The sequence below is a fragment of the Spermophilus citellus genome (genome assembly GCF_964194105.1).
Source record: "Spermophilus citellus genome assembly, chromosome: 16".
Classification (NCBI taxonomy): Eukaryota; Metazoa; Chordata; class Mammalia; order Rodentia; family Sciuridae; genus Spermophilus; species Spermophilus citellus.
Genome location: NC_138196.1, coordinates 80,755,956 through 80,773,470, shown reverse-complemented (window position 1 = coordinate 80,773,470; position 17,515 = coordinate 80,755,956). Strand labels below are relative to the sequence as shown.

The following is a 17,515-nucleotide window of genomic DNA, read 5'->3' as shown; positions in this document are numbered from 1 at the left end:
TCCTGTTCTAAGCTGCCCACTGAGGCTGGACTCAGCTTGTTCAAGGGAAGGGGCTTCCCTGGCTCCCCGACTCCGGGCTGCCAAAGGAATCCCATCCATGCTCCCCTGGGGGGCGCCCTGCGGTCAGCCAGGAGCTGTGGGGAGAGGCATGCATGGCCAGGCAGGGCAGAGCCGGGGAGGAGGATGCAGTGGTCAGTGAGAAGAGCGAAGAGCGCGCCTCTGCAGCTCAGAGAGGGGCGGGAAGGAGGCAGAGGGGGGAGGGAGGCCAGCGTTGAGGATTCTCAGATCAGAGGCTCTGGAGAGGGAGAATAGGAAGTGGGCGTGAGAGGCGTCGTCAGCGGCACCATGAGCGTCTCCTCTGGTGTCCTCCAGAGCTGTGGAGAGGACGGCATTCCGTTGAACACTCTGGAGTGGTGCTGGGGGGCACAGGAGCTAAGTCTCCCTGGATGCACTGCCCCCGCTGTGGGTCTGTGACTTGTGTGGTTGTGCCCACACATGATGCAGATGTGCCCAGTACCCACTGAGGACCTCGTGTACACATGGCTTCCTCTCACCCCTTCTCCTGGAGGACCAGCCTCGAGGAGGGAAAGCGCTGGCTGAGGGTCACCTGGCCAGAGCCGGAAGCCAGGGTCTCCTGATGCCAACGTCCCCGGCTCCCAGTTGTATCCTTCTGTCACACACTGCTGGTGGCCTTTCCTCAGTCCCGCAGGCTGGCTGGACAGTGCAGCATGGGGTGGACTCCGCCGGGCAGGAGCCTCCTGCTGAGCTGTACATGTGGCCTGGCTCTGTGGCTGCCTCTCGTCAGCCCCACAGCCTCCTCTCGGTGAGCAGGGATTTTGATTCCCATTTTGTAAGTAGGAAGTTCGAGGGCCACGAGAGGGCTGACCTCTGCTGGACAAACCCTCACCGAGGAAACGCGTCATGCCTGGTCTGGGGGTCCGAGACCTCCTGGCCTGGCAGAGAAGATGCACTTGTGGGCCCTCAGGAGACTCGTGTGGCGTGAGACAGAAGAGGGAGCAGGCACCAAGGGGCGCACTCTGGCTCTGGGAGGGCGAAGGCAGGACAACTGGGGAGCATGTGACTCGCAGGACACCCAGTGGCTTGACGGGCTGGGCGGGGTGGCTGGAGGGGGCTCAGGCAGAGGGCGGCAAGAGGAGGTGAAATATGAGGGTCCAAACCAGGGCAGGTCACGTGGGGGATGGGCAGGAGACACCACCAGGTGTCTGGCCCCAGATGGACACTGGACATAGGCTGTGACTCATTCAGGGTCAGAGGCTGCAGGTGACAACGTACAGGGGAAGGTCAGGAGTAAACGTGTCCCTGTGGAACTTGGTCTTGCTGCAGAAGCCTCACTGGGCAGGGGACGTGCAGCCCCTCACTGTGACTCCACAGAGTTGGGGGTCATGACTGCCTGAAGACAGCCAGCAACTTGGGCCCAAACCAAGTGGCCTTCTCCAGGACAGAGTGTTCCCCTGGCACCTGCCTCTTGCCCCGGTGCTGGCTGGTGAGTTACAGGGCAGAACCCGCTCAACAGCTTCTATTCCAATCGCTCCTTCTGCAAATGTTGTCTTAAGTGATCTTCTTTGTTTTATGAAGGATACTGGTGGAACAATGTTGCCTGGATTACTTATTTCCTTACACAACAGGGTGAGGGTGTCCTGGGCAGGAAGCTTTAGTCTTGAGCTTCCATGTCCATCATTTTGTAGGAACGGAGAGACGCCCGCCTGCTCTCTAGGACGGTGGCCCGTGAACTGCAAAAACCTGTGAATCGTTGGGACGAGCCTGTTACTCTGTGCATTGCCCACCAGCTGCCTTCAGGGAACAGTTGTCCCTTCCTGGTGGCTGGGCCCAGGGGCATCCGTAAGTGAATGTCCTTCTATGTTGGTTTTTTCTCTTCCTCTTGGGAAGCAAGCAGCACCAGAGGAGCCACCGAAAGGGGCCTTCCTGCAGGGCTCAGCCTGTAGCCGGGGTCTCTGCTGAAAAACGCTGGCCGAGAGCTTCCCGAGTTTGCCACCAGGAGATGAAGGTCCCACTGCTGTCCTGTTTGGCGTAGAAGCAGGTGCCAGGGCTGCAGGCCTGGCCTCATCACTGATGTCGGACTTTGGGAAAACCACTTAGATTCTGAATCCCTGTTCTTTCACCTTCCAGCCACCTCACAGAGCCCAGGGAAGACACAATTGCTGCTAAGGTGCTGAAGAGCTTTAAGTGACCGCAGGTCTGTCCAGGTGGTCAAGGGAGTCATGAGTGATCTGTAAAATGGCGTTTTCTCATCTGTAAAACGGCCTTCTGGTTAAATGTGTTCAGACTCCTTCTCGGCTCCAAACGCCCGTGGTTCTGAAGGCCTGAGCGCCTGCAGAGTGAGAGATGAGGTGGGACGCAGCCTGGAGAGCAGCCCAGCTCTAAGCCGGGGTCCATGGCAGCCCCACAACCAGACTGGCCCACGCCCAGCGCTGCCCGCTGGGACCCCTCCTCCACCGGCAGACTCCAGGGCCCTTCGGGGTTCCCCAGGGGACCTCTCCTCAGGGGCACCGGCTGGCAGCTGGGCCTATCTGACAAACATTTCTTGGGCATTTGTCATGGGCAGAGCACGGGGTGCGGCCCTGGGAATTCACCCCTGAATAGACAGGTGTGTGCAGGGCGGGGAGTGGGCAGGAGCCGAGAGCTGGGCTCACCGGGATGGCTGCTGCCCAGGAGACGCCACCGACGCTTCATCTTCTTAGCTGGGGAGAAGTTCCAGTTTATATTTTGCTTGATTGTGCCACTTTAAAATTATTTTTAAAAGTTGAGCGTTTTGAGATAATTAAAGACTTTATTGCAAGAAGTAATGCAGAGATTTCCCGACCCCTCAGTTTCCCCAGTACTATCTGGCAAAGCGGTAGAGCCTGATGGGTACCGACAAGAGGCAGGACTTCTCTGTGCTGAGGAGGCTTCTGCCGCCCTCAATAGCTGCGCCCACTGCCCCTCCTACAGCCAGCCCCGCCTTGCAGCCACCAATACTGGCTTTCCGCTGGACTTAGTGGGCGGGATCGAAGGAGGTTATTTGCTCTGCTGTGTCTGGGTCCCGGTTCTTTGTCATGTTAGGTTTGGTGATCTTGTACATCATCCAGGACCGGAAAGGAACAGGGTGCGCTAGGCGTTCAGTCTGGCTGTCCCTTGGCTGTCTCCTTGGTCCTCTGCTGGTGGAGTCTCCTCCTCCTGGCACACACTGCTGGCCTCCACCTCTGCTGAGCTCAGAGGCCTCGCTCCTTCCTCTTCTGCCTGCCCAAACCCTGACCCAGCAGGCCCTTCCCAAGGTGCCATCTCGTGGTCTACCTGGGGAAACTACCAGTCTCCTCTGTTATCAAGCAACACTAGAGAAGGCTGTCCTTCCACCAGCTGTCTGTCTGTCCTTCACTGCTTGGAGGGGTTACATCTGCACCTGGAGATTTGCACCCCGAACAAAGCCAGTACCCGGCTTGCAGGTGGGCCTTAATGGGTTCATCAGAGGGAGCCCCCCAGGACAAATAGAGGGTCTTTGAGCTTTAAACACAACTCCTGTCACTCCTTGGAACCAGAAGGAGCCATGCTCTGAATGTTTTGTTTTTGTTTTCCATTTTTCATTATCCTCAACATCAACGTCAATCAAATGTGTTTTTCTTTTAAAAGTTTCATGTCTGTTTTATTAAAGAGAACCTAAGAGATCAGACTTTGGTTCACGGTAAAGAAACCTGCATCACCCACTCTATTACTTATTGCTTATTGACTCAACTGTCTGTCCAAGAGGCTAGGGGCAGGGACCACACCTCATTCCAGCCACCAGGGCCTGGCGTGCTCGGTAGAGGTTGCTAAATGATGAATGATGATGACTCCTGGTATGGGCTTCAAATTCTCCTTGACTTTGTCTTTTTAGGAATTTCTACAAGTGGAAGCCTTGGGGTCCCTTGTACCTAGCGTCCACTGCATGTCTGCACTCGCACAGCCAAAGACCCTGACCCCCACGCATTTCCCAGACCCTCAGCTGTCTCTTCCCAGCAGAGAGAGGATACCCTTGCATGGCAGCCCCCCGGGGTGCGGGCCTGTAAGTGGAGGAGACGGGGCCTCGGTTACCTGGCAGGCATCGTAGCTCTCGTTCATGAATCCTGCGCACAGCATATTTTTGGTAAGTTTTGTAAACGTTTTTGCACATTCATTCCAATCTATGATGACCATTGGCACTTTCAACAGATCGGTTTTCATAGACCCTTTGTCAGCTGCCCAGGGAGAGAGCATGTTAGAAAAGTCACCAGGCAGCAGACATTGCAACGGCCGGCGGTGCCCTAGAGACCGCCAGCCCCGCCCACCATCCCGCATGCTGCTCATGCCCTGGCCATCCACCTTCTTCAGATCATCTGTGCCCAAAGGGGATCCTGCCCAAGCTCTCCCAAGAGACCACCATCTGCTGGGATCATTCATTTGATGGACAAACTTCTAGCCCTGCTCCAGCCAGCCCGAGAGCTCGACATCTGGGGAACGGGCCAGTGGACAGCCCAGCATGGTCCTGCCTCCTCCGCTTGCTGCCCTGTTACCAGTTTGTCACGTGGGCACAGCCCTTTCCTCCCACAGGGCCACGGACAGCAATTTGCACCCCATAAAGAAGCGTTAGGTCCCAGGCGTGGAGAGGGCGCTAAGTCTTCAGAGGGTTTAGAGGGCACTTGAGCCCCGGGCCTCCAGGTTTCCTGGGCTCCTTCTCCTTCACGCTGACCACACATGCATCTCATGATTCCTCCCCTCACCCAGTGTTCCTCATGCCCATCAGTTCCTGCCCTCCTCCTGCCGCCCTGTGGGGCCCTGGCCTGAGCAGCTCTCCAGGACGCCAGGCAGTCACGCACCTGAAGTGGTCTGGCCCCACCCTGCCACCCAGCACTTGTGCCACTTGGAAGGCATGGGCTCTGGGGGCATGCAGATGGGCACTATCAGGCTACTGAACTCGATGGGCGAGGCCACCATCAGCAAGGCGATGTCGTTGTCCATACTTTGTCTCTTAAATGTATTGTGATAAACTATGCTGCTGACCGGCTTTATTTCCAGACGTGGGCTGGTCAAGTCGTTGGTCCCCAGCACGACACTCAGTTCCTCTGTGCTGGTGAAATAGAACCAGAGAGGGGAGGGGAAGGAGGGTCACAAAAGCACACAGAGCTCACTGTGCCCCAAATACCAGTCCTCATAGAGTTTTGGGGGCCTTTAAGATGGACCTTTTGTTGCTCAGAAAGTTTGAGGATTTAGAAACTAAAGAGAGGACAGAATCGTCAGAGAACAGACCCGAGTCCTCAGGGGTCCTGAGGTTGAATGTGACCCTTGCATGCAACAGAGCAGCGGCAGGGCTCAGTTTGGAGCACTCTAAAGAGCCCACAAAGGACAAGTTGGCCCAGACCAAGCCAGTCTTCAGACAGGTAAGGCCTGGTGACATGTGCCAATGACTGCACATTCTGCTCACGGCAGTGGTTCCAACAACCATTTAGAGACTGAGGAGCTGAGTTTAATTTGACCTTCCACTGGCCAAGCTGAAAAGACCCTGAGTAATCAGACAGCAGGCAGGGCCCTTCCAGCAGATGGCCAAGAACTTTCTGGTAGCCAGCTCTGAAGTGCCCCCCAAGAGCAGATGCCGCAGTGTACTCGGCTTTGCCCAGAGGAAACGTTGCACGCGGTTTCACGGGGTTTACCCAGATCTGTCAGCCTTTCTGGGTACCTTCCAAAGCTCTTGAGGTGGTGAAGCAGGGTGCCCAAGTGCCGGAGCATTCAGGACTGCCTTCCACTGTGAGCTGTGGTCCCTGGCGGGGTCACATAGCTTTATTGGACCTTAGTTTCCTTATCTATAAAATAGAGTAATTTATTCTGCCTGCCTCAGAGGGTCATTGTACAGGTAAGTAATTTAATACAGGTAAAGTCTTAATGGGGTCCCAGAGCATGGTTCATGATCAGGAAATGCCAGAAGTCAACCGTCAGCTGAGCAGAGAGCACCCTACAAGGAGCAGGAAGGAGGCACTCAGGTGGCCAGAGACCAGACGTCCAGGATTTCCAAGAAGCACTTGGATGTCCTAGGACAGATGGATGGACTGAGCGCTCCACCTCCATAGGCCACAGGTATGCCTGGAAAGGACAGTGTGTGACTTTGCAGCACAGAGCCACTGGCCCTGGCACAGCTTGGGGTCCACTGTGCAGTTCCCACAGGCTGGAGGGTGGACATTCATGTCTGCATCAGGATACAACGGTGCCAGGACCCCTTCACCATCAGGTCTGGCCACGCGTGCGGCTGCCGGGGGGCTGGCCCTGGGTACTTACGGTAACTCGCCGATCACGCAGTGAGCAGCTGTGAGGATCCACCACGAGTTGAGGATGGTGCCGCCACAGAAATGTTGATTCGTTGCCTGGATACTCACCTGCCACGGAAACTCACCCACCTCAGCCTCCAGCCCCCCGACGATTCTGGAATACCGCAGCTTCCGGTCCTCGAAAGTGGGCCTCTCGCCACATCCTGCTGGGATGGAAGAGAGCAGGAGGGAAACATGAAACACCTTGTCACCTCCACATGGGCCAGGTGTGCTGGGGGAGACGCTCGCAGACAGATCTCCTTGGCCCTGTCCTGGAGATGAGGACACTGGGCCGGCCCCCGAGGCTCCGGTGTGACAGGAGCAAGCTGACAGGTTCTTTTCTGTTGAGCAGAGCTCAGGATGTGGTCCAGAACATTGGCTCTGACTCTGCCAGCTCCGGGGTGTCAGGCAACCACGTCTGCCCAGAGAAATTGGAGGAAATAATGTCCAAAGTCAACCCCACAGGACCCCCTCAAAGACACCCCAGTCCTCCAGGGCCGTAATCTGGGACCTGCAAATATTTTCCCTTACAAGGCAACAGGGAATTTGGAGATGGAATTGATCAGCTGACCCCAGCATGCCCCACTGAATGGACCCAGTGCAATCACAAGACCCTAAGAGTGGTGGGGAGCTGGGGCAGTGGAGCAGGCACTTGGGAGGCTGAGGCAGGGGGATTGCAAGTTCTAGATCAGCCTGAGCAACTTAGCAAGAAGTCATCTCAAAATAAAGAGGCTGGGCGCAGCTCTGGGGTGAAGTGCTTGCTTAGCATGCCTGAGGCCCTGAGTTTAACCCCCAGCACCACCAAAAAGAGAAATGGTAGGAGGAAGGCAGAAGGGAGTCCATGCTGGGTGGAGGTGAGTACAGGAAGGCCCCGGGAGATCAAGCCTGCGGCTCCACAGATGGACACAGAGGCCCCAGACTAGCTCCAGGAGCTGGGGAAGCTGAGGATCCAAGGCCGGCGTATCTGCAGGAATACCGTCCTGCCTTGGAAATAGCCCTGGAGGCTGAGCTGCCTTCTGCCCTACAGGACGGCAAGGTGAGGAATTGCTGTTTAAGCCTCTCAGTTTGTGGCTGCTACTCATAGCAACGCTGGGAAAGGAAAAGATGTTTCCAGAACAAGGTGGGAGGGTTGACGTTAGAAAGCCCAAGACCCCCTTGACCCTGTCTTTATTTTAATTGTCCAGTCATTGGCTCAACGGTGGCTTTGAGGATGTCATAGTCTGGTTTGGAATGAGGAAGTCATGGTCATTTTTGGTCCAAGAAAATGGGGAATTCAGCAACATTGTATCTAGAGGCTCCAGCTGTCAATAATCCATGAATGTCTGTTCAGGACTTTTGGACTTGCACTTCCTGTATCTGACTTATCAGACACACTCTAGTGCTAGATGTGTGTCCGATGCTGTTCCAAACACCTTACAAAGACCAATCCACTGTGACTTTTACAACCACCCTACGAAGTAGGTACTGTTTTTCCATCCCCATTTTATAGTTAGGACAAATGAGGCACAGAAAGGTTAAGTATTTGCCCAAGGGCACACAGCTAGTCCATGGCCCAACCAGGATTTGAAGCTGGGCAATCTGGCGTTGGAGTTGACCTCCTACCATTCCCAGAGCTGCTGTCTGCCTGTAAGGTTCTCTTCACGGGTGCCTGGCTCACTCCCTCACCTCATCCCCGCCTTGGCCTAAGAGTTGCTCCTTTAAGGAGGCCAAGCCAACCCCTCCGTCCTGGCTACTCTGTCTCCTGCCCAGCATTACATTTCTTCATGTACCATCATGGCGTTGGGTCACTGGGGTCCCCTGGCCTGACTGATGCCAGAGCTTAAGCTCTGCCTGGAGACAGCAGCAGGCCTGCCGTGGTGACGCTGGTCCCAGGGCGGGAAGAGGATGTCCCAACGATGAGGGAGCCTTGGCTCCAGGAGCCCTCATGGACACTCACCCCCGGGGCCAGACCCTCCGTGTTGGACGATGTGCACTGCCGTGACCTAACAGTGACAAACTGAAAGCGACCCGTGTTAGGTGGATAACCCGCATGTTCACCCGTGTCATCCGCGACTCCTCGGCTGGAAGGTCGCACTCGTGGGGGATTTTAATGATGTGGGGAAAGGCTTGGGATAAACAGTTGAATAGAAAAGTCAGGGTCAAAATCATATTTAGAACTTGTGATTTTACCGTATTAAAAATCTGGACATCCACGCGTGGGAGGAACCAGAGTCAGGATCCCTGAGTGGGGTGAGCTCGAGGGCCCATGGGTGACTGCAGGGGGCTCCTCTTTCTGAGACGAGGCTGCGGCACCTCCTGAGAGCGTGGCCCTGGGGCAGACCCCCGAGTCTGACGCTGGCCCTGTCATACATGATCTGAGGGAAGCAGCTGTCCCTTCTTATCCCCTCTCCACTCCTGAAATGGGCACGAGAATCTCTCCACCTGCGAGATGGACACTCAGATGGAGCCAGGTTGATGAAGCGCCCACAGGGCTGGAGTGGAGGGAGGAGTCCTTGAGCCATCTTAGCTGTCAGAATTTCTCCTCTCCTGTGCACCCAGTCCCCAGGGACTGGCAGCTGGGCCCATCCTCCACTCTCTTGGTCCTGAGAACAGCAGCACCAGGGTCCAACCGTCCAACCCAAGTTCTTTGGGTTAAAGCAAAGCATAAGGCTGGGTGGCAGTGAAGGCAGCAGAGGGGGAGCAGGGCTGGGAATGAGCATGCACTTGGGGTGCTCTTCAGAGGATCTGCCCACACCCCCTCTCCCCCACGCTCCTCCCTGTGCCCACCTCAGGACAGCTGGCAGGAGGCCAGGTGTGCAAGAGCTAGTGGGCAGAGGGAGGGAGGGACTGGCACAGCAGGCTGGCTGCTGCCATCAGCCCTACCAAGTTCCTGCAGAGTGACCTTGGGCGGATCCTCGACCTTGGAGGCTCGGCTCCCTCCCACACTTAGGCTGAGAGCAGAAACTCCCCCACGGTGGGCAGCTTCCACCTAGTACTTGGCCTAGAGCTGCTGCTGCTAAGTAACCCAGGTTCCTTCCAGCCCTGGCCACCTCTCGGAGGGGGAGCCACCCCTCTGGAGCCGTGAGGAGCACACTGAGACCAGAAGCAGCCCTAGCTTGACGTGCTGAGCCCCTCTTCCATTCTGCGGGCAGGTCCCGGGAAGCTCCTCACCCTGGTCTGAAACAGGCTCAGTTACTTTCGGGCACATGCTTCTGGGCTCTCCATTATGCTTTCTGGGGTAAAGTCTTGGGTTTCAAAACCAAAGCTAAGGGTCAGATCGTCAAACTCTGGGCTGGGGAACAGGAAGAAAGACACGTGGCCCCACGGAGGGTGACTCTTGGGCTCTCCTGGAAGGGCCTCCCTGACGCCCGTGTCCGGCTCTTTCCTGCCCCTGATGCTCACTGGGACTGGATGAGGAGGTGAGGAGGGCACTTGTCCCCACCCCAGTGCCCGCTGGGTCGGCTGCTCTGGCCGGGGGGAGGAGCCCACATACCTGGGTCCGCCCCCGTGGCGTGGGTAATGAGCAGCACAACTGAGAAGAGAAGCATGGGCCTGGGCGGGCTGTGGGCTGGGAGGGGGAGGAGGCCAGGGCGGAGGTCGGGCGGTGGCACTGACCCTGGGGGGACCAGCCCAGCTGGCGACGTCACAATGGGCTGAGGCTGAGGTCAGGAGGCTTCTCGCTACCTGTCTGGGTTCTAAAGTGGTTCACAGAGGGCTCTCTGGTCTGAGCCTCCCTCCCAGCCCGCTGGGCTCCCTGCTGACCTGGCGTCCTACCTCCCCCAGCCCACCCTGGGCACTTTGGGCCGTCACACCCAATCCTTCTTTCAGGCTCCCAGGCTTCCCCTCCACGAGCCTGTCAGTGGGCCCCTGGTGGAGGCCAGATCAGCCCTGCCGGCTGGGCCTCTCCAGCACGAGGCCCGCGGGGTCCAGTGACCCTCTTCCTTTCTGCTCAGGACTCTGGCCAGCGCCCAGGCTGGGCCTCATGCTGGTGCAGGGTGCCCGTCTCCTCCAGACCCGCCCAGAGGGCAATACCCCCTGCCCCCAGCACTTTGTGGTTTATTCCACAGGAAGCTGAAGCAGAGTGTGACCAGGGTGGAGTGCCACCGGGTTTGGACCCAGTGACTGCAGGACTGTTACCTCAGAGTGATCAGAGAAGCCTCTGTCCAGCCGGACCTCAGAGGAGCCAGGAGTCCAAGTGAAGAGGGAAATAGCACTCCGTGGCTGGGTCTTCCTAGGAGTTACTTAATTGCTGGTCTCTGTGAGACTGTTGTTTCAACACTGGCTTAAACTGTAACATTTCTATGCTATAATTCACACCCTGGGGAGTGTATTCTCCTGTGACCTTGAGAAACACCTCCCTGTGACAAAGGCCACTTCCCGACATCCCTTGCAGATTCTCCTCTGCCTTTGTTCTGCTTCAATAAATAAGATTTTCTGCTCATGGTCTGTGGTCATGTGGCCCAAGAATTAAACCTGCCAATACTGTCCTAGTCAAGGAATGACATCAGATTTCCTCTGAAAGCCCCATGTGACCTCAGCTCCGGGCCCAGAACTTCAGAACCCACTACTGGCTCATCTGGATCCAGCGGCACCATAAACCTGAGTTCTCCAACCCTCCAAGTGGTGCTGGGTCTCTTGCTGAGCACGATTTCCACAGCACAAGCCGACCTGGGCAGGACAAACTATCTTATTGGGTGGCAAAGGTCAGCAGGAGATGACCAAGCCGGGTCTGATCACGGTACCATGCCCATCCGCTGTCCCCATCCCTGCCCTGCCACCCCCTGGGAAGAGTCTGACTTGCAGCTAGCAGTTTGCTGAGTAGCACTGTGGCAGCCTGCCGAGCTGTGCCCCACCCAACTCAGCCGAGTGTCACTGTCTCAGGGGCAGATGCCACGTCTCACTCCTGGCTCCTCCTGGTCCCCAGCAGGGGTTCTCATGATAGTCACAGTCAGTGGCTATAACAGCTTCTTGCTGAGCTCGGGACTGGATGCAAATCTCGTCCAACAGAGCAGGCTGGGCAGAGCCGACAAGAGGAAAAGCCCTTGCCCTTGCCTTAGTCGAGTGGAAGAGACAGAAAATGAATCAGTACTGAGGACCGATTCTCCCTCGGCCTCCGCACAGCCTGGCCCTGGGCCTCTCCTCCATCTCGTGTCCTCAGAGACAGATGACTGTCCAGTTCATGCTGCTCTGACAGTGTCTGCTCACTGTCCTGCACAGCCGGCGGCCACCTCTGTCTCGGCCTCTCCCTTCTCTCCCCATCCCACTGTTTCCGACCTCAAGCCAACAGCGTCTCTTCTTAGCTGCATCACTAGAGCCAGGTTGTCACCACATGATATCCTCCTTTCTCATTTCACCCTCCCTAACATACTCCTCATGTTATGCCCAATCTTTTAATGCAAGCTCTACCAAACAACCCCCTTTAATTCTATCCCTTCCCCTCCACTGAACCTCAGATGAGTCTGAGATCTCCTAACAAGGTGTATTGGCATTTGACACCTGGTTTCAGAGAAAATAAAAACTTGTCCAATGACCCAAAGCTCTTTACTATCACAGCACAGAGCAGAACCAATGGCTCCTTAAGTTGATCAGAATCGGGGGGCGAGAGAACGGAGCACGCAGATGAATTTGGCCCCACCTGGCCTCCTGGGGCTCTCCTCCAGCCCCTGCTGGGGAGGGAGCGCTGGACAGGGGAGCATGGGGCTGGGCTGAGCCCAACTGACCCGCACCTGAAGCTGCTGCCTCCACCCTAGCCCAGTGTTTACTGTGACGTCACCAGGGTTAGCTCTGCCATGCATTTGTGATGCCCACTTGCAGCTGCCACCGCTGACTTGGTATCAGCCTGGCCTGGAGGTGAAGTTGGATAGTTCTGGGCTGGAATGACAAGAAGATGCTCCAGCTTCTAACAGCACTGCTCATGGCACTCAAGGGACATGCCCAGGACGAGTCAGGTGGGTGCCAGGCTTGCCCCAAGCAGAGGGGTGGGAGGGCACTGAGCCCGAGCCTGCTGCTGCGGAAACAAGGAGACTGTACTGACCGATCACAATGTTGTAGCCAGCTGGATGGAGACACCGCCTACCGTCACCCCCAGGCACCCGGCCCAGGGTACAGAAGCGGAGGGGAGGAGAGCTAGGATCCAGCATCTGGCTGGGTGTCTCCGAGCTCTGTCTTGAGCACTCGGATGCTTCAGGATACCCTAGGAGGAGGGGGACATGGAATAGGCCATATTTAATTCAGGACACCTGTATTAGGCAGTCTCATTAAATGGGGGCCTTAGAAGGCCACCATGGGTTAATTCAGCTCGTGAGTTAAAGAAGTTTGTTCTGTCCCTCAGGCCTGTGACAAACTCTGTAGGAAAAAGTTCTATGGTTAGATGAGATTTGGAACGTTCCATTCCGAGTTCTTCCTGTAGAACCCAGTGGCTCTCCACATACTAATGGTTCTGACATGCCTTAGGGTGTACAGCCAGCTTCATTTTACTTAATCTGGCGTTTCTGAGATGTCTCTGACCATAGAACCCCTCCCCTGCAGGCCCACCGCAGCCTGAAGACCACTCCCTGGTTTATTTCTAACATTTTCTACTTTTTCTTTAGAGAGTTGCCTGTCCCTTAGTGCTCTGTGATTCTCTTATTCAGGGGAGTTTCTAAAGTTGATTTGCAGGACCGTATTGAGCTGTAGTGACATTAACCCTTTGTCTCTTACATGTGTCATGAACTCATTCCTCCTAACTCTTCAGTGCTCTTCCGACTTATTTTGGACCGAACAGAAATTTAAGTTTATGAAAACTTTACTGATATTTTTCACTACCGTTCTTGGGTTTTATTTCATGCATCAGAAGGGATTTTTGGTCCCAAGCTCACAAGTGCAATCAGCACTCTGGGCTCTGCGGTCAGACAGGGCTCTACCCACTGGGGACAACTGGCTTACTGGCTCTGTGGTCCTGTTTCCCCACCTGTAAAATGGGCACATGAGGGTCCCTGTAAGGAGAGAATCTGCAGAAAGCTCTGAGAGCAGGCCTGCCTCTGTCAGGGCTCAAAACCCTTAGCTCTTATTCCAGAGTTCTGTGACTTCACTTCTGTTTTTTAGAAAAAAATTTTCTTTTATTCTAATTTGTTATATATGACAGCAGAATGCATTACAATTCATATTGCACGTATAGAGCACAATTTTCATATCTCTGGATGTATATGAAGTATATTCACACCATTCGTGTCTTCAGAGATATTGGTCTAAAGTCTTCTTTCTTTAATGTGTCTTTGCCTGGTTTTGGAATCAAGGTGATATTGGAAGTGCTCCCTCTTTTTCTATATCACAAAATAATTTGTAGAGTATTGGTATGAGTTCTTCTTTATAGGTCTTGTAGAACTTGGCTGTGTATCCATCTGGTGCGGGGCTTTTCTTTGTCAGTAGGTTTCTGATGGTGTCTTCTATTTTCTTGCTTGAAATTGATCTGTTAAAATTGTGTATATCATCCTGATTCAATTTGGCCAACTCATATGCCTCCAGAAATTTGTTGATGCCTTCAATATTCTCTATTTTATTAGAGTAAAAGTTTTCAAAATAATTTCTAAGTATCTTATGCATTTCTGTAGTGTCTGTTGTGATATTGCCTTTTTCATCACGTGTGTTAGTAATTTGAGTTTTCTCTCTCCTCTTTGTTAGGATGGCTAAAGGTTTGTCAATTTTATTTAATTTTTTTGAAGAACCAACTTTTTGTTTTGTCAACTTTTTTCAAATGTTTCTTTTGTTTCAATTTCATTGATTTCAGCTCTGATTTTAATTATTTTCTGTCTTCTACTGCTTTTGGTGTTCATGTGTTCTTCTTTTTCTAGGGCTTTGAGATGTAATGTTAGGTCATTTATTTGTTGACTTTTTCTTCTTTGAAGAAATGAACTCCATGCAATGAACTTTCCTCTCAGTACTGTCTTCATAGAGTTCCAGAGATTTCGATATGTTATATTAGTGTTCTCATTTTACCTCCATTTTTAATCTCTTCCTTGATATCTTCTACAACCCATTGTTCATTCAGTAGCATATTATTTAGTCTCCAGGTGTAGGAGTAGTTTTTATTTTATCATTGATTCTAATTTCATTCCATTGTTTTCTGATATAATGTTGGGTAGTATCTCTACTTTTTTTGTATTTGTTAAGAATTGCTTTGTGGCATAATATGTGGTCTACTTTAGAGAAGGATCCACGAGCTGCTGAGAAGAAAGTGTGTTCACTTGTGGAAGGATGAAGATCAGTTAAGTCTAAGTTATTGGTTGCATTATTGAGTTCTATAAGTTTTTTTGTTCAGCTTTTGTTTGGAAGATCTATCCAGTGGTGAAAGAGGTGTTTTAAAGTCACCCAGAATTATTGTGTTGTGGTCTATTTGACTCTTGAACTTGAGAAGAATTTGTTTGATGAACACAGATGCTCCATTGTTTGGGGGATATATATATATATATATATATATATATATATATATATATATATATATATATCTTTACAAATATATATATATATATATATATATATATATTTGTTAACTCTTGTTGGTGTATGGATCGCTTGAGCAGTATGAAATGTCCTTCTTTGTCCTTTTTGATTAACTTTAGCTTAAAGTCTACTTTGTTTGATACGAGGATGGAAACCCTGCTTGTTTCCGCAGTCCATGTGAGTGGTATGATTTTTCCCAACCTTTCACCTTCAGTCTCTGTGTGTCTTTTCCTATGAAATGAGTCTCTTGGAGACAGCATATTGTTTTTTAATCCAATCAGCTAGCCTATGTCTTTTGATTGATGAGTTTAGGCCATTAACATTCAGGGTTATTATTGAGACATGATTTATATTCCCAGAAATTTTTGTTATTTAATTTGACTTGGTTTCTCCTTTGATTAGCTTTTCCTTTAGTGTAATACCTCCTTCTGCTGATTTTCATTGTTGTTTTTTTCATTTCCTCTTCAAAGGATATTTTTGCAAGGATATTCTGCAGTGCAGGTTTTCTAGCTGTAAATTCTTTTAACTTTTGTGTATCATGGAAGGTTTTTATTTCATCTTCAAATCTAAAGCTTAATTTGGCTAGATACAGTGTTCTTGGTTGGCACCCATTTTCTTTCAGAGCTTGATATATGTTGTTCCAGGATCTTGTAGCTTTCAGGGTCCAGGTTGAAAAATCTGCACATAACCTAATTGGTTTTCCCCTATATGTGATCTGATTCCTTTCTCTTGTGGCTTTTAATATTCTCTCCTTATTCTGTATGTTAGGCATTTTCATTATTGTGCCTTGGTGTGAATCTGTTGTGATTTTGAACACTTGGTGTCCTGTAAGGCTCTTGAATTTGGTTTTCCAATTTGTTCTTCCTGTTTGGAAAATTTTCTGATAATATTTCATTGTTCATCCTTTGGTTTGGAACTCTATTCCCTCCTCTATCCCAATAATTCTTAAATTTGGTCTTTTTATGCTATCCTAAATTTCTTGAATGTTCTGCTTATGTTTTCTTACCATTTCACTGTGCTGTCTACATTCTTTTCAAGATTATATATTTTGTCTTCATTGTCTGAGGTCCAGTCTTCCAAGTGGTCTGATCTGTTGGTGATGCTTTCAATTAAACTTTTAATTCTGTTTATTGTTTCTTTCATTTCAAGGATTTGTTTGTTTTTTCTTTAGAACCCCTGTCTCCCTATTGAAGGAATCTTTTGCTTCTTGTTTTTGTGTATGTAGCTCTTTGTCGAAATGATCTTTTGATGCCTGTATTTACTCTCTTATTCCATCCTTAATTCACAGAACATTTTAATCATGTATGTCCTGAACGCCTTCTCTGTAATTTCATCTGCTGTGCTGGCCATGGATTCTAATAATGTGGTATCTTGACTTGTTTGGCGCACTTTCTTCCCTTGTCTTTTCATGTTGTTTGTGTGTCTTCCCTTCTAGCTCTGTGGATCCGAGGCATGACCGTTTTTACCCTATAGGATTATAGTGCCCCTATAGGGATCCAATACTTCTCCTTTGAGGTGAAGGACAGTGTTATCAGATCCCAATATAAACAATATACCACCTAAAAACAAATAGTTGTTATTAAGATGTTTACAGTTTGGTCAATGTACAGAAATGGAGAATTCAGTTATTATCTATAATATAATCAGTAGATTTGTAAAAGAGTTTACAATTTCTGATGGTGGACTAAGAACCGGGGATGAGGTGTGGGAAGATATGCTGAGGAGGTAGGAGGTGAGGATACAGAGCTACTGTACCTTAGGAAGTATGATGGAGGAGTCTAAAGAAGAAGGTTAGTAGCAGGAGAATAGAGAAGTCGTAATTTTGGGTAGGCAAGTAAGAGGGAAGACAGTAGAGTACATAAACCAAACACACAATATATTAATAAAAATTAAAAAGGTTAAATAGTAAAAATTGGAAAGAAAAAATAGAAAAAAAACAATAAAAGGAAAAAAGGTATGTACAACACAAGTGCTCCTCAGTTGTCTCAGTCCTCAATATCCTCATCCATGCAAAGTACCTGATTTCTCATGTTGGGGATGTGAGAGGGGCGAATAAAGAGGAAGAAGAAAGAAAAAAAAGTCTAGAAGGAAGGAACAAGGATTGTTTTGGTTGGAGATCAGTGTCTTTCCTCTTCCCTCTCATCCAACAGGTGGGGTCATCTGTTGTTAACAGGTATCTCTGCCCTCAGGATGGTGGGGGTTACCAGGGTGTGAGCGTTGGTCTTGGGTGCAGGGCGCCTGGAATGGGGTATGGCCCCCGCCCATCTCGTTGGGAGACTGCACCTCCAGGATTTCCTTTGGGGTCAGCTCCTGTGATGTGGGCACAGGGTCTTCTCCTCATCTGGCCTGTAGACCTCACAGTTCCTGCCCTCTACACCCTTTCCCTTTCTCCTTCCTAATCAGGAACCTTTCTCTCTGGGGGTCTTGGGTGTTATACTCTGGTGGCTGCGCACCTGCCATGGAGGACTGTTTTGAATTGGGCAGTCACTCTGCAGAGTTTTTCCATGGAATTTTCTAGAAATTTTGTTTTTTTCACTTTTTATAGGTTTACAACTCACTCAGTATCAATTTTGTGTACAATGTAAGCTACAGACCAAGTCAGATGTGGCAAAATAGCTGGTCTGGAGGCCATTAAGGGAACTAAGCCAGGCATGGGAAGACAGTCACCCAATGTCAATCACACACGTGGGGGGAGGCTGAAGAAGGGGATCTCAGGAGAGAGTAGAAGAGTG

The 17,515-nt window shown here is 51.3% G+C and overlaps 1 protein-coding gene across 1 annotated transcript in view; it reads right to left on the bottom strand.

The window, feature by feature from the left end:
* The window catches only part of PRSS55 (serine protease 55), a gene marked incomplete at both ends in the record, with an annotated part of 55,046 nt that extends 37,998 nt beyond the window's left edge, over nucleotides 1-17,048 (bottom strand). Inside the window, 5 exons of the mRNA XM_081269308.1 lie at nucleotides 4,087-4,229; nucleotides 4,848-5,098; nucleotides 6,298-6,490; nucleotides 12,382-12,498; nucleotides 16,988-17,048. Coding sequence (XP_081125434.1) covers nucleotides 4,087-4,229; nucleotides 4,848-5,098; nucleotides 6,298-6,490; nucleotides 12,382-12,498; nucleotides 16,988-17,048 — 765 coding nt within the window. The remainder of the gene's footprint in view (nucleotides 1-4,086; nucleotides 4,230-4,847; nucleotides 5,099-6,297; nucleotides 6,491-12,381; nucleotides 12,499-16,987) is intronic.
* Between the last annotated feature and the right edge of the window lie 467 nt (nucleotides 17,049-17,515).